The sequence below is a fragment of the Rhododendron vialii genome, chromosome 6a (assembly GCF_030253575.1).
Source record: "Rhododendron vialii isolate Sample 1 chromosome 6a, ASM3025357v1".
Classification (NCBI taxonomy): Eukaryota; Viridiplantae; Streptophyta; class Magnoliopsida; order Ericales; family Ericaceae; genus Rhododendron; species Rhododendron vialii.
In genome coordinates this window covers 41,289,856-41,313,126 of record NC_080562.1, presented here as the reverse complement: position 1 = coordinate 41,313,126, position 23,271 = coordinate 41,289,856, and the positions used below count along the sequence as shown (strand labels likewise).

General features: G+C 38.9%; 2 protein-coding genes across 3 annotated transcripts; both read right to left on the bottom strand.

The window, feature by feature from the left end:
• Positions 1 to 4,365: 4,365 nt before the first annotated feature.
• Positions 4,366 to 10,795, bottom strand: LOC131330507 (dihydrolipoyllysine-residue succinyltransferase component of 2-oxoglutarate dehydrogenase complex 2, mitochondrial-like). 2 transcript variants are annotated; one of them, XM_058364125.1, is made up of 15 exons: positions 10,639 to 10,795; positions 10,359 to 10,430; positions 9,604 to 9,678; positions 8,471 to 8,531; positions 8,335 to 8,362; positions 7,915 to 7,982; positions 7,666 to 7,740; positions 7,519 to 7,574; positions 7,371 to 7,415; positions 6,995 to 7,273; positions 6,759 to 6,853; positions 5,966 to 6,056; positions 5,721 to 5,831; positions 5,108 to 5,302; positions 4,366 to 4,925 (listed from the first exon to the last, which is right to left on the bottom strand). In XM_058364125.1, exons 2-15 carry the CDS (start codon positions 10,407 to 10,409, stop codon positions 4,734 to 4,736), a joined length of 1,422 nt encoding a protein of 473 aa, XP_058220108.1. In that variant the 5' UTR covers positions 10,410 to 10,430; positions 10,639 to 10,795; the 3' UTR covers positions 4,366 to 4,733. The 2 variants fall into 2 exon arrangements, with proteins under 2 accessions (XP_058220108.1, XP_058220109.1); XM_058364126.1 differs by lacking the exon at positions 9,604 to 9,678.
• A 3,450-nt stretch (positions 10,796 to 14,245) lies between these two features.
• Positions 14,246 to 22,789, bottom strand: LOC131328754 (uncharacterized). The gene is made up of 9 exons (XM_058361655.1): positions 22,172 to 22,789; positions 20,983 to 21,094; positions 20,674 to 20,780; positions 19,966 to 20,184; positions 16,070 to 16,119; positions 15,915 to 15,928; positions 15,439 to 15,781; positions 14,890 to 15,357; positions 14,246 to 14,775 (listed from the first exon to the last, which is right to left on the bottom strand). Exons 1-9 carry the CDS (start codon positions 22,690 to 22,692, stop codon positions 14,483 to 14,485), a joined length of 2,127 nt encoding a protein of 708 aa, XP_058217638.1. The 5' UTR covers positions 22,693 to 22,789; the 3' UTR covers positions 14,246 to 14,482.
• Between the last annotated feature and the right edge of the window lie 482 nt (positions 22,790 to 23,271).

Below are 23,271 nucleotides of genomic sequence, written 5' to 3'. Positions count from 1 at the left end.
ATACAAGATCAGTGCAGCATTTAGACAAATTAAAAGACATTCAAATATGTAAGATCATTGCAATTGCCCTTGCGAATTTTCACATTTCCAAATTATCTCATGATAGCATCATATCATATGGCTATTAAAAAAAATAATGTACCTAATAAAGTGAAACTTTACTTTGAGCAGCAATAATAAAGTGAAACTTTATCATCCCATTTGGTTTCGTTACTTTTTTAGTGATCGGAGAGAGAGAGAGAGTGTGTGATCATCTCATTTGGTTCATTACTTTATATATACTAGTGCTAGACTGTGTTTACGGCACTACGCATTCCGATTGGAAGGGGATGACAGTTGTGTAATTTAGATAAAAATCATAGGCACTTAACCGGAAAGTGGGAGGATGCACTACAGCCTTTGAATCAAATGAATCTAAACCGTTCTAACAACTTGTCCCCACACCCTTCTGTTTTATTATAGATATATATATATATATATATATAGAGAGAGAGAGAGAGAGAGAGAGAGAGAGAGAGATTGAATGATTGATCATCTCGAGAGAGAGATTGATTGATTGAATGATTGATCATCCCATTTGGTTCATTACTTTTTATATATAGTGATAAACATTCAAATATTAATAAGTATTATTTTTCGATTCGTAAGGGCGAAATTGCGTAACTGCGTAGTTTCGCCTTTACGAATCTAGAAATAATACTTACCGATATTCGTTGGAGCTGATTTTTTTACATGGCCCCATAAAACAATATCTTAAAGTTTATGGATATTTTTTTGGATTTTTTTGGGACCCGGAGTGGGTCCCACATGAAATTTTGTGTAACTATGTAATGGAACAATGTAGTCAAGGGCGGAACCAGGAATAAAATCTACTTTGGGCTAACCCAAATTACATATATATATACCAAAAAGAGGCAAACTTATATATAAATACGTAAATGTTCAAAAATAAATAAAAGAGAAGTACAAAAAAAACGTACGCTATCGAAGTTGTACCCTAAGATATTTCACAAAATAAAAATAATCTATTATCAAATCTGAGTAGATGTCTTGGACAAGATCTCTTTCGATGTACATAATTATAGAATCCACTAGAAAATCATCCTCCATTTTGTTACGCAAATTAGTTTTCGCATGCTTTCGAGTTCGTCCGGTTCGGAGTATCAGTCCAGTCGCCAATCGAACCCTTCGAGCATCGCTGTTGAAATCGTTGCTTCAGGCCTTCAGGGCATTTGTCTAGGTGTAATAGATGACAGAACGGGGATTACGATTGACGAAGGAGTGACAAAACGCAGTGCGTTGTGTGTTTTTATCTCAGCAATTAGGCTAGGCTGTAAAAAATAGGTTGGGCTAAATGGGTTAGGCATTGTATGGGCTATGTTTTTACATATAATTTTTTTATTTTTTATTTTGGTTTTTTGAAGACCACCTGGGCTACAGCCTATTGTAGCCCATACACAGTACCGCCCTTGAATGTAGTGTATATATAGGTGTTCTCCGATTTTTGTTGGCTGTTGGGTGTGGTGTTGAGAACCACTAATAGAATTAGGTGTTCAAAACAAAGGGTGGGATATATGCAAATATTAGTATTACCAATCTCTATTATAAAACAGAAGGGTGTTGAGACAAGTTGTTGGAATGGTTAGGATTCATTTGATCCAAGGGTTGAGAGGCATTCTCCTCATTTCATTAAAGAGTCCATAGTTTTAAGCTAAATTACACAACTGCCATACATGTCTCCTTCATCTCTTTTCCTTCCACGTTTCAAACCCTCTCTCTCTCTCAAACGTTCTAAACCTCAAACGACCAGTGGACTCCACCGACTCACGGACGCACCTTCTTAGCCAACCCCACTGGCCCCCTGCCTCGCCTAGCAATGGAACGCACCCGGACACAGTGAGCCTGTAGCGCACGACCATCGAAACACCACCACGAAAAACCCCTCTTGGCCCTCTTCCCTCTTTGCTTTTGAGAAAGTATGTTCTTTCGATGTGGCATTAAAGTGCTTTTGAGAAGGTATTAAAGTTCTTAAGTCGGCTCGGATTTCCCTAATTGATGGAATTGGCAGATTCCAGCGGAGTTGCAGAGAGGGCGTCCATGGCCGTCGGGTATGCGACGGGCGGAGAATGAGAATATGGTGGAAAGTAAAGTTTCACTTACGGACTGCGTAGCTCTCCATCTTGCCGCTCAATTCTGATTCGATGTGGCAGCAGAATGCCTACAATGTGTTTGTGAAAATGCATGTGACTGGGTTTTGTGTACTTTTGATTGTGCTACATTTAGTTGAATAATTATAGATTGGGGTCGTTTTTCTTTTGAAGTCGAATAAGTGATGAATGTCGAACTCGGACCGGGCTACATGGATGAAATTGTTGCTTTGTAGAAGAACTCGGACCGAGCTACAAGGAGGCGGCATACAGGGGCAAAGGCTCAGCGGTGACCATATTCAGTAGTATTTTTTTCTGTAATAAGGGCCATTGGGATGTGATACATACAAAAACATCTCTATTACAACATTTTCACGTTTCGCGCAGACAGGGCTCATTTTGGATCAATACTTCAAATTGGTTTGTGTTCTTCTATCTCTTAGTTAAGTTTATGCACATTCTGTATAGGATTGTGATCTGAAAATTGTTTTCCTTTTTTGCTTTGTACTGCTACTTTTTTATCTTATCAAATATGTGCTGAGTTGCAGATGATTGTCGCGGGGAAATTCTTTTTTAATAGCAATAAAAAAAATCTTCGCCATCCAAGAACAATAGGTTAATTTCCAGCAATTTGTAACTATCTAAAAATTTTGTAGCTACCTAAAAATTGAAATAATATTTTGAGCCACTATCAAAATTCAAGAGGTAATTTCAATTTCAATCAAGATGAGTAGTGTCGTAGGTACGAGCCGGGGTGAGTAGTGCCGTAGGCACGAGCAAGCACTAGTGCATACACATTACATCCTCGAAATCAGTGGTGGTGTTTGCTCCAAAGGCATGGCTCCGGCCGAGAAACCCCCGACATAACATAAACAACAGTTAACAACACTTGGGCTGGGGTCAAGGCCTTAGACCTCAGCTCGCATGCATTATTCGCAAATTCATGGTTTGAATTGCAGAGTCGGATAATATATGAGTCGTACTAGGTTGAGGCCTGATGGGCGCCGCGCTATGGCAGTGGTAGATGTAATATTGCACCCTAGTTGCATGCTGTATCTCCAGCACGTTGTAATAAAAGTCTATAGACCTGGAAATGGACCCATGCCAAAAACCACGACCCTAATGTGGCTTGGGCCCCACGTCAGCTGCAGCAAAAAATTAAAAAGAAAAAAAAAATTGGGCTGGGTTTCTCACAAACCAGAGAGAGGAAAGAAAGAAACGAAGAAGAGAAGACCGACAAGAAGAGGATGACGCCATACTCCCAGGTCTCTCCTGCACCGACGCCATACGCTATACTCGGTGTTTCGTCTCCGTCTTTCCAAAGTCCTCTCTCTCTCTTGCTGATATTCCCCTCATCAATGCTGGTGCAGTATTGCCTCCATATTTTCCGAACACCCAACTCCAGTTTATTGGCTCTGTTTATATTTAGCCGAAAATCCAGTAAAATTACTAAGGAATAATTGAATTTAAGCTTTGATCATTTACAACTATGATCTGGGTTTGACATAATTTCATTGTTCTATTTTCATCAGGTTTGAGATTTGGATCGCATATTAGAATTTGGGTTTTGTATACTGGGGTTTTTTTTCTTCCGAAACCATGAGGGAAAAGCTGAGATTTTTGATTTGCGTATGGTTTATCGTGTCTTGTTTGAGTAAATTTGTTGTGGAGAGGAACAGCTTGAGGAGGCGATTTTCACAAGATCTATTCTTTGGGGAGGCGATTTTCGCGAAGAGGCTGGTCACCGATGGTAGTGGTGGTTGCCAGTCTGGTCTAGCAGCTTGGGTTCCTCCTCCTCTCTCTCTCTGCTTGAAGTCGTTCAAACCAGATGTGAGGGGAGAACTGCAGAACGGTTTTTAATTTTTTTTGCTGCATTGACGTGAGGCCCAAGCTACGTCAACATCATGGTTTTCGGCATGGGTCCGTTTCTAGGTCTGTAGACTTATTGCCAAATAAAACCCTTGCATGACTGCGCAACAGCTGATACCAAGGCAACAGAGATTCACAAATCTACCTCTGGTTCATGGTTTCATTCTGTCCGTGACATATCGCCACCGGACACATGGTTGTCTTGGTATAATCATAATCTTTCGCACATACTCGCAGCCATAACCAATCTAAAACGAAAAACATGCCCCCATCATTTACAAGCAACTACCAAGACTGAAAGTCACATATTTCTACCCATGAGGCCCAGAACTCCATGTAAGATACAAACTGCACGGAAGATAATTCATTGTAAATTTAATGGCGTAATTAAAGTAACATCCACAAAACAATTGACATTGGTTGCATACATGTTCTTGAATATTATCTCTGAATTCTCATCAATCTGCACCCCAGCGCTTAAAAGTAAGGAGCAGTAAGTAGAAGATTTTTTAGCAATATAAACCTGAAACTGTATTGCAACAAAGTTACTCATTTCAAATGTGAACATGGCTAGCCGCAGTTGAAGAGCTCGCTAAAGAGGAGAACCAACAAAAAACTTCTCCTAGGCATTTATTCAACTTCAATAGAACGATCAGTCTGTTTGGCTCCAAATACACCAGCAAACCACTTAACCGAATGCCAGCAGTAGATGTTTCTTTATATATCAAGAAGCAACCTCCGAGGATCCTCCACCACATCCTTGATGCGGCGGAGGAAAAACACTGCCTCTCTCCCGTCAATCAGCCGATGATCATATGTCAGGGCAATGTACATCATTGGCCTCGGAACTATGTCGCCTCCAACAACCATTGGACGGGACACTATCGAATGCATACCCAGGATTGCAGACTGTCAAAAATTTGTCAGTTGTGTAAGATGCTGATCGCCAAGCTAATAGTCTAAAATAAAAGGCATAATAGAGCAATCGAACCACCCAAAAAAATGTCAAAGGGGAGAAATGACATGTAGACTCCATAAGATCTGAAGAGTACCTTTTATCTACTTAGTTAATATCTCAGTTAAAATCATACCTGAGGGGGGTTGATGATGGGGGTGCTTAAGAGGCTTCCATAAACACCACCATTCGAGATTGTGAAAGACCCTCCAGCCATTTCATCAATTGATATAGTTCCATTACTAGCCTTCTTAGCAAGAGTGTTGATCTCTTTCTCTATCTCCGCAAAATTCATATTCTCAGCATTGCGGATAACTGGAACAACAAGGCCCTGAATAAAAGGAGGGTTAGATAACAAATCAGTCTGCCATTTTCAAAAGGTTGAGTTTATTTTTATCATTCTGGTTACTTTCCGTGAGAAGGGTACTTATGAATTCTACCACAGCAATTTTCAATCTAGATACATGAGGGGGTGAAGGGGCCGATTAAGTCCCCCAAACCCTATTTCTTTCTCTCTCTACTTCTCCTCTTTGTATACACTTACAAGCCGATTTGTGAACCACAGAAATTGAATCTAGAAATGGCAGCAAGATACCAGATCATACAGCTTTAAATAGAAACACTACAAGAAAAGGGCTATAGGAAGCCCGGCATTTTTTTCCATTTCTTTTAGTTCCAATAGAGAGTTGTTCAGTTCAGTTATTTGGAGGTTCAAACAGGAAGATACTAAATGGAAGGATTTGACAAACCTTGGAAGTGCCAACAGCTATGCTGATATCTATATAGTCTCTGTATATGATATCATCCCCATCAATTACAGCATTGATAATAGGTTGATTTTGAAGCCCACTAACAGCAGCCTGAATTTTGAACAAAACAAGGGAAAAGCACATGAATGCTCATGCGCAGTGCCAGATGCACAAGCATACATGTCAAAGCATATCTTAGACCGAATTCAATCCTACCAACATACAGCCATAGACTTGCTACATACCTTCACAAACCCAGACATAAGTCCCAACTTTACGCCATGTTTTTCAGCAAATGCATCTTTGTAGTCAGAGCGGAGTTTCATCAAATTAGTCCTGCCAGAAACAGAAAATCAACAGCAGAAACAATCAAGTTGTGCCGGTAATAAATTAGGTCAAAAGAGTTGGCATGTCAACCATGTTAAGAAACATAGGCAATTTGGTTCATACCATAAAGGTAGAGGTTATGCATAAGATATCTTTTGTAAGTTAAATGCTGAGCTTTATATGGACTTGTCAATTCTGCAAACTTCTTATATCCGATCCTGATCTTTTAAACGAGCACTCTCAATCAGTCGAGGGTCTAGCCCTATCTACCGATTCCCAGGTTGGCCTTTAAATTCTAACAAACACGATTGATAAGCAGTTTAAATATTCTTTACCATGTGCAAAAAAAATGTCTAAAAAACCCTACATTTGGTGCTCAACATTCTTTCATAACTTACCCATGCAGAATATTAGTGCCAAGGAAAAAAACAAAAGAAGGGCAAATACTAAATAACCTAAGCACTGGACTTCCTAAACCAAGAAAAAGCCTAAATTGGCTAGACTTCGACCAGATCTGTTAATATCTGTTTTTTCATGAGTCTTTAAATGTAAAATGGAAACTGAAATAGCAGTCAACTCTATATTAAACAGCATCAAACAATCAATTTGATCTGAGTCTTATTCCCTCGTGTAGTCCACAACTTTGAGGAAATTGGCATAAGCTGCAGAGTTATAAACTTAAAAGTATTAAAATTATGGATTCATACTTACATATCCACTTCATTAAACGTTGTCAACAACGCAAATGTGTTTTGAGAATCTTTCAAACGTGTTGCTACCCGTTTTCTGAGCCTTGTCATGGGAACCTGTAATCATGAGGAGGTCTAATTGGTATACTCACACACCATGATGAGGATTCTTGGAAACAATTAAACGACAAAAGAAAAAATCTTGAAAAAAAAATCCAGGGAAACAATCTTTGGGGAATGAATATGGAACTGACTTACTCGTCTTTCCCTTTCTTTAGGAGGAAGCTGGGGTTCGGTAGCAGAGCGTTTCGGAGGAGGAGGGCCAGAAGTTGTCCTAGGCTTCTCTATAACAGGAGTGCTTTCAACTTTAGGCTTCTGTTTATCCTCTTTACTCTTTTCAGCAGGGGGAGGTGGCTTTGAATCAGCTTTTTCTGACGTCTTCTCCGATGGAGCAACATGGGTTACACCTTCGGCAGACTTTGAAATGACAGCAATCTTAGTACCGGGTTCCACAGTATCCCCTTCTTTGGCTACATACTATAAAGATTTAAGTACAGGTTAATCCAAACGATTCCAAAGCAAACAAGAAATGTAGTGAACATGTACAGAAACTAATCCATTCCTGATATAATACCTCTTGGATAACACCCGCTTCAGGACTTGCAACATCAATAGTCACCTGGTAGAAGACAAACAATGAAAACATTACAGCAATCAGTTCGGTTGGGAACTTTAGACGCCTGAATTACAACATTAATTGGTGTTTTACAGCAAGTACATGCCTTATCTGTTTCAACTTGAGCAATTGGCTCATCAACTTCTACTCTGTCACCAGGATCTGCTCTCGAATACCAGACAAAACACCATCAAGAACTCAAAACTAAGTATTTGAAAGGTGGAATTTGGGAAATACATGTTAAGAATCATACTCTTCAAAAATTTTGCCAGAGTTCCATCGCTTATTGATTCACCCATAAATGGGACAACAGCATCAACCAGATCACCTGCTTCGTAGATGTAAACAAGAGGAACAAATTCAAAACATTAAGGCTGAATCCCAAGCCACCCTCGTCGGCAGAGAGAGAGAGAGAGAGAGAGAGAGAGAGAGAGAGAGAGAGAGAGAGCAAACAAACATCTGCATAAAAAAAGTCACAACGAGAGGTATATGAATAAAGCACCATTGTCGGAAGAAAACAGCCTGTATTGTAGCAAGGTAGCCTCCGGCTGAATGCTGGCCGTAAATCCACTGCACAACAGTATTAAGTATTAAGCAATGCAGAGAATCAAAATTCGAAAGAACGACAGCTCCATACACAAAGGACTTCTTTAGTACACTTTATTAGAATATTTCAATCAAAATGTCCACTGATTCAATCCAGCTTGAGTTTAGTTAGCTTTTGTTTAATATCCATACGGCACCATACACAGAAATCACACTGTCCAAGCAAGTTAATTTAGCATTAATCTACTGAAGGCAAGCTTGGGCTTCGACCAAAAATCCTGAGGCTACCCTAGTAACCAACCTAATTAGGATTTTCAATAAACTGCAAACCAGTAACTTCATTTAGTTTAACTAAATGACAGAACATATCACTAACCTTATTGGCCTTAAACTTGGCGAGCATCCTATCACATCAAAAAACATTTGGAGAAATTAAGCGCAAGATAGAGTAGAAACTCAGATTTATCAGCCTTGGAGGCCTAATTAGAACAATAAAACTAGCCAAAAGTTACCTGGAAAAATGAGGTGGCACAAATTTCGAACATTTCCGAATCCTCTTGAATTGTGTAATACCTGTTTACATGCTTAACGGTGAAATCATAAGAAACTCCTATATACCATCTTGGAAAACAAATTTTGCTCACACCAGATCTATAGAATACAAAGCAGAATTAAAAAACTATCTTGCTCTCTGCTAACAGGAATCGAACAACCAACTGCCAGCAAGCATCTTGAATGTCTCATAGGTAGTGAAACTAAAAAATTATAGATACAAACTTTTGCAATACTTGAAATGGTTGAAACCAAGGTTCTATATAGTATATACAGCAAGCATCTTGATTTGGTATCTGTGTTAAAAATTTTATATATACTGAAAACGTTAGGGAAATGATAATGCCAAAACTGTTTTTGTTGGTGCCAAAACTCTAGTGCACAAAAGGCTTGTACCATTTGCAATGTACAAGACTTTTATGCACTGGAGTTTTGGCACCAACAAAAATAGTTTTGGCATTATCATTTCCCTAACGTTATATAAGAATATGTATGCATAAAGCTCAAATATTCAACACAAAAATATACATTAGAAAAAATAATAGTACTTATTATAAAGCTCATATATCAATAAGTAAAGAAAATTATAATTATTTTGGTACAAAAGACTTAATTGAAATTACCTCCTACAAAAACAAAAATGAAAAACAAAAAAAAAATTATTATGACCAGCACCATCCGGCACTCACCCGTACCAACCGGTATTTCTTGGTATGCTGGTACACACCGACATGCATGAAACGGTATTCACAACCTTGGTTGAAACTGTATTTGTTGAAGAAGGTATGGTTTAGAGAGAGAACTTTCGGATACATATCCACGACCTAAGATTTATGGTTAAAGAAGCTTCAACGATTGGATCATTGGACACACCCCCACACTAGATAATCATATCGAGTCCATGTAACATGGACACAAACATGTTTTCCCTACGATGCAAAACAACATAGCCCGAAAAAAGGACTCAACGAAAACAACATGCATAAGTGAAATCCATTACTCCTATAATACTACTAGTGTCATTCACGATAACAAACACACCATCAGTAATCTGCTTAAGACAAATTGATGAACAAACCAAAACTATCACTACCTCGTCTCCTGAAGTTGCGAAAATCCTAGGTGTCGATACTGCAGGCCATACACCACGGAACGATTGCCCTAATATCTGTTTGGACCGCAAAAGGAGTTTCATTAGGTTAAACAATCAATCAACAAAACAAATACACAGCATTCTTACATACTACATAAATACATATCTATATCTATCCATTTGTCTGTCTATACTACATATTGAGCATGAGTATTAACGCACGTCATGTTCTCTTTTTCTGAATTTTTTTTAAAACTCTCTTAAGAATCCACCTCAGCCACTAATATTCTCCCACAATTCCCCTTGCATTCAAACTTTCTCTTTTAATACAATTTTTCCATTTACTGTAAAATCGTGCAGAAAAGAGGGACAAAAATGATTCAACATAATAGATTTTTCTCACGCTCTCCTGTTCTTCCAAAAGAAAAAGAAGAAAATCTCTCAAAAATCCACCTCGACCACTAATATATTCTCCCCCTCAAGTGGTTTTCGATTTTCTACTTAAGTACTTAACAAACAAAATCTTTCAAAACCTCCCCTCCCATTCAAACTCTCTCTCTCTCCATACAATTCTCACATCTAATGTTAAATCATACAGCGAAGAGGGATAAATATAATTCAACACAGCAGATTTTTTTGGCACTCCGTAAAATAGTACATAGTACGGGTACCGCGCTTGTGTAGACATCCATACATTAAGAAGCACAAATGAGCTACCGAAAAAAAATAACTAAACAATTTATTAGGGTTCGTACCAAAGAAGACGAGCCTCCAGAAGAGACTCTTCGCCTCACAATGCCCAGCATCGCCGGTCTGATCTCTCAACACTGCTTTCAATATCACAAAACAAAAAAGATCAAAAGAGCTCGAAAACCTCAATCAAAATATGAAAACAAGAAAGAAAACCATTTTCGGAATGCGATTAGAAATCACAATATACGTATATATAAAACACGGTGAAAGTGATGGGAAACTTGTAGAAACAGATCACTTAACGAATGGAATAAGAGAAAGGATTGGATTGAAAGGTTTGACCTGATTGAAGGTTGTAGTGATCCTTCTTCGAATGAAGTGGATCAAAAGACGTTGGGCTTGCAGGGGAAAAAAGAGAGAGAGAGAGAGAGGCGTGGGGAAGATGCTAAAACTTGGAAAACAAAATTCAGTGCTATGGTAGGGGTTCAAAGTTCAGACGACCCCCTAGTGCTTTTGACCAATTTTTATTCGATCTTGCTGACCTCCGGCAAGTTCACTAGACCCCGTTTCAGAATACTTTTTCAAAAAATAAATATTTATTTTATATTTTTAAACTTAAAAATAATGTAAACAAAAAATAAATTTTTAATTTTTTTTGTACCGTATTAAAAATCTCATTGAGATCTCTTAAGTAAGATCCATATTGTATATTTTTATATTTTAATAAACTCATTATTTTTGAGTTTGAAATTACCTTTTTAAAAAATAAGTACTTATTCTTCTTTTTGGAACGGGGCCTCATTAAGCAAATAATAATATACACATAATTTTAAATAAATTAGAATATCAATTCATATATCACAAATATTAATATATTTTTCTCGGATATCAATGCACATTTTAACTTATTATCCAACCCCTTTGGGCAAATGTTAAAACAATCCTAGTATTATTATTTCGGTTGTGCTATTGACAGTCTAATTGACAAGAAGAATATAAGACACTTAAGATTTTCGTTGCACATTTTTTATTTTTTTTCAAGACACTTCAACGTATAAAAAAGATATAGTTGTACTCATTGAGTCTTATTGACGGCACAATGAGTTGTTATTAGCATGTTCCCTATCATTTTTAATGAATTTCAGACCCGACACTCGGGTGGGTAATTATTCATCAATATTCTCAAAATAACACATATCCCTAATCCACGTAGTCCTCTTTTTTAATCACAAAACATTAAATTTACACGATATAAGATGACGCCGCATTTTTGTAACGTGAGTAAGAGATAAAAAATAACCTGTATTGTGAATAATGCGTTTTTTATTTGCCGAAGACACCACGCATACTATGCCACGTTATATATTTCACAAACATTGATATTACAAACATTGAATTACTTTTGGCTTTGGTGTCAGCCCGAAAATTCATTAATAATTTAGAGGAGGGATCGGCACAATCATATGAATAGGAGAAAGCATGACTTTGCAGTACCTAATACAGTAATTTTCAAGTCGTTAATAGGAGGAATATTAAGCCACGTGTTAGCTCCTTAAAGTCGAGAAATTTTTGGGTGCCGGCAGCGTGTGGTACCTCATCGGCTACGTCAACTGTCTAAAAATATATTTAGAACGTTCCGAATTTAAAAAAAGAAGAAGAGAGAGAGTGGTCGGGTGAAGATCAGAGCCGGCACTAAGATTTTGGGAGTTTAAGATAGACGCAGACAAATGAGTCCCTAAATAAAATTTACTGAAAATAAAATAATAAGTAGATAAATGATTTTTCCAAAGCCAAATGGATGTATTCAACAAGGAGAAAACTCATACAAATACTAATTTCTGATCTTGTTTTTCTCTCTTTTGATTTTTAATTCATCTTATTCTTTTTAATTGTGTGTTCATGAAAAAAGATTAGAGCTGTAAAAGTAAAATATGCATAAAACTTATCGAGAAGCCCACCTCATGGAATCATTTTCCAAAGAGTCCTAAAGGAACAGTGGCCCGTGATGTGCATTTTCTTTTTTCCTTTTTTTTGTGTCCTCTGATTGACGTCCAAGTGAGGTTAGGCCCAACCATTGGGTTGTGTCCCTTAAGTGTAGGTGGTTTGGTTTTAAAATGGCCCCCCGTACTTAAAAAGATCGACATATATAATGGACACTAAAAGCCTCTAACGAGGGATTCCTCACTAGCTTAAGTGTGGGCCTCCTTCCTTTTTCCGATCAACCATCTAAAATGGAAATTAGGCTCTCTCCTTTTCTTATCAGTTTTGGTATGGTAGTGGTTCAAAGTTCAGACGACCCCCTAGTGCATTTTTGATCAATTTTATTTTGGTTTCTACTGCGACAATGTATTAGAATTATTTTGATTGTGCTATTGACAGTCTAATTGACAAGAAGAATTGATCTTTCAAAAAAAAAGACAAGAAGAATATAAAAAAGATACATTCCGAAGTGTGTGTGTGTATATATATATATATATATATATATATATATATATATATCGGGGCGATTCCGGATACACCCAAAAAAACACCTAAAAAAACATCTCATAGTTTCCGATCAAATTTTGATGATCTGAGCCGCTCAATGTGATCAGAATGTGATTTTAAGGGTACCCGTGAGAAATCAGCAAAAAAATGACCGGGAAGGGCTTGATCTGAACAGTTTCGAACAGTTTTTTATTGAACGGTTCAAATAAAAACTGCTCAAATCAAGCCTTTCCCGGTCATTTTTTTTGCTAATTACTCGCGGACACCCTTAAAATCACATTCTGCACACATTGAATATTTCGGATCATAAAAATTTGATCGGAAACTATGAGATTTAGATTTGGGTGTTTTTTTAGGTGTTTTTTTGGGTGTCCCTTGAACCGTCCTGTATATATATATATATATATATATATATATATATATATATATATATATATATATATATATATATATATATATATATATATATATATATATATATATATATATAGAGAGAGAGAGAGAGAGAGAGAGAGAGTTAGGTTCCGGTGAGGGATCCCTCATTTTATTAAAATGCGGGACTCCCCTTCCCGATTGAATTTCGATGATCCGAGCCGCTCAAAGTGATCAGAACGTGATTTTAATGGTCCCTATGAGAAATCAGCAAAAAAAATGACGGGGAAGGGCTTCATCCGAGCAGTTTTCATTGAACGGTTCAAAAAAAACTGCTCGAATGACGCCCTTCACGGTCATTTTTTTTGCTGATTTCTCGCGGGAACTCTTAAAATTACGTTCTGCACACATTGAACGGTTCAGATTTTTAAAATTTGATTGGGAAATGAAAGTCCCTCATTTTAACAAAAAGAGGGATCCCTCACTTGAAAATTTCTATATATATATATATATATATATATATATATATATATATAAGAAAGATATTTTTATTGCACTTTTTAATTTTTTTAAGACACTTCATCATTTACAAAAAAGATATGGTTGTCCTCTTTCCATTTTATTGACGGCCCAATGGATTGTTGTTATTATGTTAACACTCGGATTTCGATATTCTCATAATATCATATATCGCTAATTCACGTGGTCCTCTTTATTAATCACGAAACATTAAATTTACTAGATGTAAGATGACACCGCATTTTTTGTTCGGTGGGTAAGAGATAAAAAAGCAACTCACATTGTATGTAATGCATTTTTTATTTGCTGAAGATACTACATAACCATGCCACGTGATATTCCAGAAACATTAAATTACTCAATGCATTTTGTAGTGCCTAATACAGTAGTAATTTTTAAGTCGTTAATATATATAGGAGGAGAATTAAGCCATGCACGTATTGTAATTGGGATTTTTTATTTTATTTTTCTGGAATGAGTTAGGAGTGCGTTGCTCCTTATTAGTACTACTACTAGTTATTTCTGCTGAAAGTGACATCGTTAGGGAAAAAGAAAACGAAAAAGAAAATCATGCTAAAGCCCTCACCCCATTGGGGCCATGTTTGGCCCTATAGAGAGGGCATATTTTCAATTAAAAGGCTTTATTTGTCCATGAAATAATATTTTGATTGTGGATCAAAGCGGAGTACTCCATAATAGTACTACTCCCACTTGAAAAGCAAAACAAGGTTAAAATACACTGTGATAGCCAGCAGGGTAAAGTAAAACTAGTAATCTTAATTTGGAGACAGAGAGATCTCTAATTTCTTCAAGGCAGTCCACCACCTCCAATACCACCACCAGCTCCTCCGCCAAATCCCCCACCAGTACCACCGCCAAGCCCACCACCACCTCCGCCGCCTCCGCCACCACCGCCTCCACCAGCTTTCCCACCAAGTCCACCCCCACTTCCAGCTCCCCCTCCAAAACCGGACCCACCTCCTACCCCTCCACCGCCGCCCCCACCAAAACCTCCACCACCTCCTCCACCAACTCCACCGCCAGTACCACCTCCTGCACCGGCACCTCCCCCAGCACCAGCTCCTCCTCCCACTCCACCCCCTGCACCCGCTCCACCACCCCCACCAAACCCTCCACCAAGTCCACCTCCACTACCACCTCCTGCACCGACACCTCCCCCTGCACCGGCTCCTCCACCCACTCCAGCCCCACCACCTGCACCAGCTCCACCGCCTCCGCCAAGTCCACCTCCGCTACCACCTCCTGCTCCGGCACCTCCCCCAGCACCTGCTCCTCCACCCACTCCAGCCCCACCCCCTTTACCAGCTCCACCGCCTCCGCCAATTCCACCTCCGCTACCACCTCCTGCTCCGACGCCTCCCCCAGCACCAGCTCCTCCACCCACTCCAGCTCCACCCCCTGCACCAGCTCCACCGCCTCCGCCAAGTCCACCTCCGCTACCACCTCCTGCTCCGGCACCTCCCCCAGCACCGGCTCCTCCACCCACTCCAGCCCCACCCCCTTTACCAGCACCACCGCCTCCGCCAAGTCCACCTCCGCTACCACCTCCTGCTCCGACACCTCCCCCAGCACCCGCTCCTCCACCCACTCCAGCCCCACCCCCTGCACCAGCTCCACCGCCTCCGCCAAGTCCACCTCCGCTACCACCTCCCGCACCGACACCTCCCCCAGCACCGGCTCCTCCACCCCCACCCCCTTTACCAGCTCCACCGCCTCCGCCAAGTCCCCCTCCACTACCGGCACCTCCCCCAGCACCGGCTCCTCCACCCACTCCACTTCCACCCCCTCCACCAGCTCCACCGCCCCCACCAAGCCCTCCGCCACCACCGCCGCCACCAAGACCACCTCCACCACCTAACCCACCAGCACCATTCTTCGGGTGGCCAAGGAATGTTTTTTCATCTTCGAAAGAGCCCTTTCTAGCGATGGTGGTGCAAACAAGCGCACCAAGAAACACAAAAAGAAAGACTTTATAAGTCATGTTTCGGCAGCAAAGGACTGTGAACGGAAGAATGTGAGTTCTAGATGAGATCGAAGTGAGTAGTCGAGAGAGTTGGTATATATAGAGGAGGAGGAGGAGGAGGAGCTAGGGTAGAGATGGGAACATATCTCTTATACGTACTTGATTTAGTACTGTAGTGTAGTGGGGGGCGTTGGGTAGTAGCTATCTAGGGTATAGTAATAATTAAAGAGCTAGCTATAGCTAGAAGAGTACGTACATAATTCTCATGATCTGTAAACGCGTTGGCTTATTTGCAAGAGAGCTATTAATACTGCATGTACGTCCATTGCTCTCTCAACTGTTTCTTTGACAATAATTTTGTACCTAATGGAATATTGCTGATCTCTTCCAGCTTACATTATTTATTATTACCTCTTTCATGGCTAGACTTCTGATCTATATCTATCTTCCCATACTCTTTCCTGGCCGGTGTACATGGAACAAAAGTCATAGTATCCATTTTTGGTACGGTGGAGTTTATTTTCAATTGTCCCCTGCGTCATGCATATATAGCTCTCTCTCTCTCTCTCTCTCTCTCTCTCTCTCTCTCTCTCTCTCTCTCTCTCTCTCTCTCTCTCTCTCTCTGTGCCATTTATTGCATGCACATGCACTGAAAATGTTCACTCTCAATGTGAAAGGGTGAAATTGTTTTCATCTTTCATCACAACGCTGAAGTAGGTGTTTTGGTGTACAACAAAAGTCTACCATATATCCATTTTCGGAGTACTTTATTTTCAGTTGTCCCCCGTCATGCATATGTAGCTCGATCTCTCTCTCTCTCTCTCTCTCTCTCTCTCTGGGGTTGTATATTTTCATTCTGTGCCATTTATTGCATGCACATGCACTGAAAATGTTCAATCTCAATGTGAAAGAGTGAAATTGTTTCTTTCATCATAACGCTGAAGTAGGTGTTTTGGTTTAATAATCCTTTTTGATTTTTTTTTAATCTTTATTTAAATTTATTTCGCTTTGTTACAGTAAATTTTGTGAATTATTGGGTCATTTCGATAAGAAAAATCTAAAAAGGTCATGATCAAATCTTAAAAAAAGTTCACTTAAGGGAAAACAATCCAAAACAGACATTTCTTTTGGTATTATTTCTGTGTATATTCAAAATTTTAAAGTTTCTTGACATAAGGATTTCTCTCGCTAAAGAATTAAGAATCCACAAAAATTAACACAAAACTAAAAAAAAAAAAAAAACTGATAAAGATAGAAAAATAATATTCCAAAAGAATTATTAAGACAAATTAATGAAGGCATCACTACTATTTGTCTCGATTTGATTTTGGTAACAATGATATTCAAAACTTTGACCATATTAATCTCTGGAACATTTGCAGTCTATCCAAGAATGGGCGGATAAGTGAATGAGTTTGAAGTTTGAACAACCGCCGTACTCAAATCTCAAAAAAAAAAAAAAATTAGAATCCCAGTAATGTTTTCTAAAAAGTGTCAAAATTATATGAATTCGGCACCCCAATATTTTGTTCGAAATATCACACCCATCCATCCAAGATCTTTTTTAGAAAAAATGAATAATCGTTCTTCCTAGAATATTGTCTCTGCATCTATAAAAAGCAGATTGGATCCAAAGTTCACCATTTTACCTCTTGGAAATTGGAATAGATACAAATATTGGTTGTATATGGAGTATCATCTATAATTACATGTCTATATGATATTATAATTAGGCGGATTGATTGAAAATATCTATAATAAATTTTTTGATATTGTATTTTTTATATTTATTGGCACAGAGTGATATTACTTTTCAGATATAAAAAATAATAATATTTCCCACCCAAAGTAAAAATCCTGCATCCGATCTTGAGTCTATCCATATTCCATAGTGTAGATTCTAATTTTTTTGGATCTTAAATTTGGCTATGACCACTTGAGTTTTAAGTCCTCCGAGCAGGAAGTTTCAGTAATCATGTTAAACCGGCCATGTAACTGTCATAGGAATTTTATAATTATTCATCTATACCATCCAAATTTGGTTAATACTTCTACCGTCCCAATTTGTTTACTAACAAAATGTTACTTTTGCCGATAAAAAAAAATAAAAATTTTTGTTTGCTCGATCATTACAAAATTCTTCCTTTTTATTGACTAAATGTTTTTGGTTTGAAAAGTGTTATGAAATTGGAGTTCGTTTTAGGACTCTAGACCTAATTTTTTCTCTTTGCGCACAGTTCTTAATAATTTTTCTCTCCAATTATTACTCTCATTTATTTATCTATCTCTTGACATTCATTATTCCAAAAAACTTCCTCAAGTTTCAAACCAAACATGGCCTCCAAATCTCAAAGAAGCGTGATGCATAATTGCATATAAGTCTTTTATTAGTGCCTTGGACCAAATCTCAAAGAAACGTGATGCATAATTGCATATCATGTTTTTAAAAAAAAATTGCATATCATGTTCCAAACCAGTATCGCCGTTCAAAAAAAAGGTTCCAAACTAGGGGCCGTTTCCATTAATTTTTTAGGTGAACAATTTGTGTCAAAACTGCATGTTGTTCATACTAATAAACAAGTTTTAACATTTTAGCATTTTGTTCACACTAATCAAAAATCGCCATAAGGAATTCAATTCCGTTTTGAACTCAATCTCCCCGTTATTTAGTTTGCCTAATTGGCTACAACTAATATGGCTCTTTCCTTTAGTAGTCTACTAGATCACGTGCAAGCCATGAGTTGTAGTGCTGCCTTCTCTAAGGAATTAACTTTGATGCAATTGCTTGAGCAAAATAATAGATGGACCAACCACTGAGACTAATTCATCACAGAGCCATGTTTTGAAACCAACTAACAATCAACTTCACGCTTTTTAATTCAACGGCCAAAACATTAAGTAGTAATCATCTTTTTCCTGCAAATTAATATTCCAACGTAAATAACGAAAAAAGATAATAATTGTAGGCAATTAAGCACAGTTAAGAACTAACAACATGTGATATGAGACTTCTATATTGTCAATAATGTGTGCTCATCAACTAACATGAACAGAGAGTGTTTGTGGCTGGTGCCCCTGCTCACATGGAAAACACGTGATGTGTAACAATTACCTTCCGTCCAAACACTCCCTTAAGCCAAACCATTATCCAAATTTACTTGCAACTACGTACATTAATTTTCAATCTCCATGCTTTTTTCCTTCTTTTTATAAGTCTTCTATCCAAACGAGGCAGGATCCAATGTGTCAAAAATTTATGTGTCTCTGTGCCGAGGAATTTACGGCCGTTGAATTTAAAACATAAATTAAATTAAATTACACAATCCAAAGGCCGGAAAATCCCAACTCAACATTGGAATATTCGGGACAGAGGAGGTCAGACCCCATCCAAACACACCCGAAAGCCAAAAACATTACTATGTATTGCAATTCACCTGGCTGGAAAGACAAGCATTCCGTACTGATACGAAACACAGACTCGGAGGAAAAAAAGAAATGTTTTTGGACTGAGAACACCATCACAGTAATCAACCTAAATGTCCATTTCTTTTCCTCGCTTTCGCGCCGCGGATTTAACCAACCACCAAACACAGCCCAACTGCTTTGGCTCACCAGAAATCAACCTAAATAGGCATACGTAAAAGCAAAACACTTGTATGGAGAAGACAAAGGCTACCCCCATTACCGCTTCACTTCACTTCTTCTTGTATGGAGAAGACAATTCCCCCAACACATCGATCGGTCTTCCTCGGTCCAAGGTTCGTTCTCTTCACTTCATTGACGTTACGTTAGCACTACATGGAATAATACATTTGCCGGGGCTTGAATAATGCCGTTAAAGACCTGTTAAACGCCGCCAAATATTCACCTGCGTTTTATACCAAACGTCGGGGACGTGGCCGTCGTCTTATATTTCCGGCGCTTAAGAATGCCAGTGTAGAAGTTCTGCCGGCGTTTTTAAAAACGCCGTCTAAAAGGTCCAGCCTTTAACATTCGGTGTCCGTCCTCGGTGTCCGTCCGTTACAGTGACATCATTATGACGTAGTACGCCAACGTCTTTTGTCAAAAACGCCGGAATCAAGTTTTAAAAAAGCCCACAAAATCTGGGCCCAAAATCCATTATTTAGCCCAGCAAATTAGAACTCCCTTATTTAGCCCAACAAATTCCCATTTTAAAATCTAGGCCCAAAATCCATTATTTAGCCCAGCAAATTCCCATTTTCAAATGTTTGAACCAAAAAAAAATTTAAAAACCAAACTTCAACTTCCACAACTAACATCCAGAGGCCATAAATATCAACTGCTACCCAAAATCATCCGTGTAATTGCAACCAATCCAAAGGTATCTGTAGTTACTACTAGAACTTGTCGTGTCATCTGTAGGAGGAACAAATGGGGGAATTCCAAAGGCATCATAAAGCAGTTCATGCATTTCATCACCCTCGTATGAGTCACTCTGCCCTTTATCCTCAGTATGAGCTACATGAGATGCTACAAATTCGCCTTGAAAGATCCAACACGTGTAACTAGGTAGAAACCCATCTATCATTAAATGTTCACCTAGTACCTCCTTAATTTTTTACTAATTTGACGTTCCTGCACTTCTTACACAGACACATGATTTCATTTGAATTAGGATTGATTCCACATGCATACTTTACAAAATCCTTCACTCCTTGAATGTATGCTGGGTGCAACCTAGGAAGACTTATCCACCCTTTATCCATTTGTGTTTGTCAACTGTTTTTTTTTTTTTCACATGAAAAAACAAGCATCACAGTATCAAACAACTTGACTTCAAATCACACAAAAATAAACAAACAAATCAAAAATGTGGACTGACTCCTCCAAAAATCGATCTCATACTCAAAAAATAAAACAAGTCAAACATTTGAATCATGAAAAGCTAAGGTTTAATCCAAAATCTACCCCGTACATTGTTCAACCAGGTGTCTCCAAAAATCCTAGTTCTCAACTACCACTGCAACAATGAACATAATCGATCAAGAACTCACCAGGAAATGGTCGACTGGGAAGCACTATACCTGTGGCGCTTCAAACTTTCCAAATGAACGAGAAGCAAAAGCTTTGGTCTCTGAACTTCAATTGCATCTACATCTTCCTGATGAACGCAAAAAACACGTGAAAAGTTATTGAAATTAGGGCTTTTCACTGAGGAGAGATTGCAAAAAACCTAATTCGATTTTCACCGAAGAGAGATTCGAATGAAAACGTGAGAGAGGGAGGAAGAGAAATTAGGGATTTTCGTTTGATTTCCAACGAAAAAAAATGAAAAAAACTCTGCGATTCAAATTGTAGAAAACCTCTTGATCTTCAGATTTCTCGATAGGAGAGAGGGAGGAGTGAAGTTCAAAATTCTCGAGGGAGGAAGAGAGAATGTGGACTGAGTCTCGAAGCCCTAGGTTCACGCTGTGCCTGATGGAATGAAGGAACGAGGTTTCCTCGTGTGCCTCCGTTAGTTTGAGGTGTTAAAGTCAGTGGAAAACACACCGGCGTTTTTACAACGCCAGTTTTATTCTCTGTGACGGCGCACAAACAAGTGCCGTGTTCCAAACGCCGTTTAATCCATTTTTTCTTGTAGTGTAGGTCTCTCATTTTGAAGTCAATAGTAGAGTTTCTTGCAGTACCTATTGACTTCATCCACGTTTAAGCATTTTGAAGTAAACATGATTTCGACATGGATGACAGCACCGAACTTTCTGTTCGTGTACTGGATTTCCAATTTCGCGGTACCAGAGCTCGTTTTCATGAAAGATCTCCAGTCCAAACAGACCAGTGAAGACCATAAACCTAGTGCTGATAATAATTTAATAGACTTTGATAATCGAAGCGCATCCACGGACGGTAAAAGCTAGCGCATGAACGAAGAAAAAAGCAGCTTCAAGAGTGCCAAGCGATGATAACACGATAAGAAATGAGATGAGCATCCCGACAACTTGAAATTGTAGTGAAGATCAAATCATGAATTTTTTCATTTCTTATTGCCGTTGAAATGTCAAGTTGTTTTGTGAATAAGTTTTTCATGGATATATAAGTGAAAAAGTTATTGAATTGGTAAAAGCTTTTTTGTTAGTGAAAATCAGATGCTAAAATGTGTTTAGTTTTCAGTGTTTTTTGTTAGTAAAAATGAAATAATAGAATACGTTAAGTTTTTAGTATTTTTTGTCAGTAGAAACCGGGCCTAAAGCTTGTTTTTATTTTAGCATCCATGCATGGAAGTTTGCAGCAGCGAATGCAGCTATGCTAATATACGTACACAGGGTTTTGATATTGAATGAAAACCAAAGTGAGCAAACCCCTGGACTCCCTCCTTTGGAATTAGTCCATACGGAGACCGCCACCAAATTTAATTGGCTCCAATTAGTGTACGGTGAAATTAGTCTTTAGAAATTAATCGAGGTTCGCATAAATTGGCAAGACATGTAAGTAGTAGGTAAGGTTTGGAAACACATGGGCTGATCCATATATTTATGTCCCCTCGAGGAATTCCACCTCCACTTCTGCCACCAAGTCTGCCACCTCCGAACCCTCCGCGGCCACCACCTCCATTTCCCCCACCAAGTCCGCCGCCGCTTCCATATCCGCTTCCAGCTCCTCCTCCAAAACCTGACCCGCCACCAGACCCCCCTCCACCACCCCCACCAAGTCCGCTGGCGCCACTTCCATATCCGCTTCCAGCTCCTCCCCCAAAACCTGACCCACCACCTTGTCCTCCTCCAGCACCTCCACCGCCACCAGACCCCCCCTCCACCACCCCCACCAAGTCCACCGCCACCAACCGATCCTCCACCAAAGCCAGCTGCACAGCCAAAGCCCGAACCTCCACCTAGCCCTCCGCCGCCACCCCCTCCAGAACCACCACCACCTCCTCCACCTAGACCACCGCCACCACCGGCGCGGTAGAATGACTTTTGGTCTGCAAAAGACCCTTGGGTGCTCACAAGTTTTCTACCATTAATGGTGGTGCAAAAAAGAGCACTAAGAAGCACAAGAAGAAGGAACTTAGATGCCATATTTTTGGAAGTATATAGCTGGTGTGGTGATTGTGGTTTGATGAGAATTGTACGGGATGGAAAGAGAGTATTTATAGAGAGAGGGAAAGAGAGCCAACAAGTTTATGGATATTGTAAGGCCTACATCTATCTAATCTTAGCTTTGACATTGGAAATCTTGTTTGGTTTGAATTTTAGAATAATAAGTAGAGAAAAATAGAGAAAATTTATTGAAAATCGTGCCTAAAAATTTTGAGATCCCAAATTTGAGGGAAAAGATTTAATGCAGCTAGCGGCTAACTGTCAAGTTTGGAAAAGTAAACTCCAAAATCCTTGCCTCAAGACTCCTAGCTATCCAACTCCAAGTGGACTGTCGTCGTTTTGGTCACATTAGAAGACTTTAATTTTGTTTTTTTGGACAAAGGATAAGAACTTCATATATGAGAAGACTTTTTCTATTTTTTGTATATTAAAATCCTTTGAATGAGAAGACTTTTTGTTTATTATGCATTGATGACGAGTTAATTTGACTTTGCTCCTTTCAATAGATTTGTGTGGTTCTCTCTTTTCAGGGATATTAATATACACCTCCACCTCATT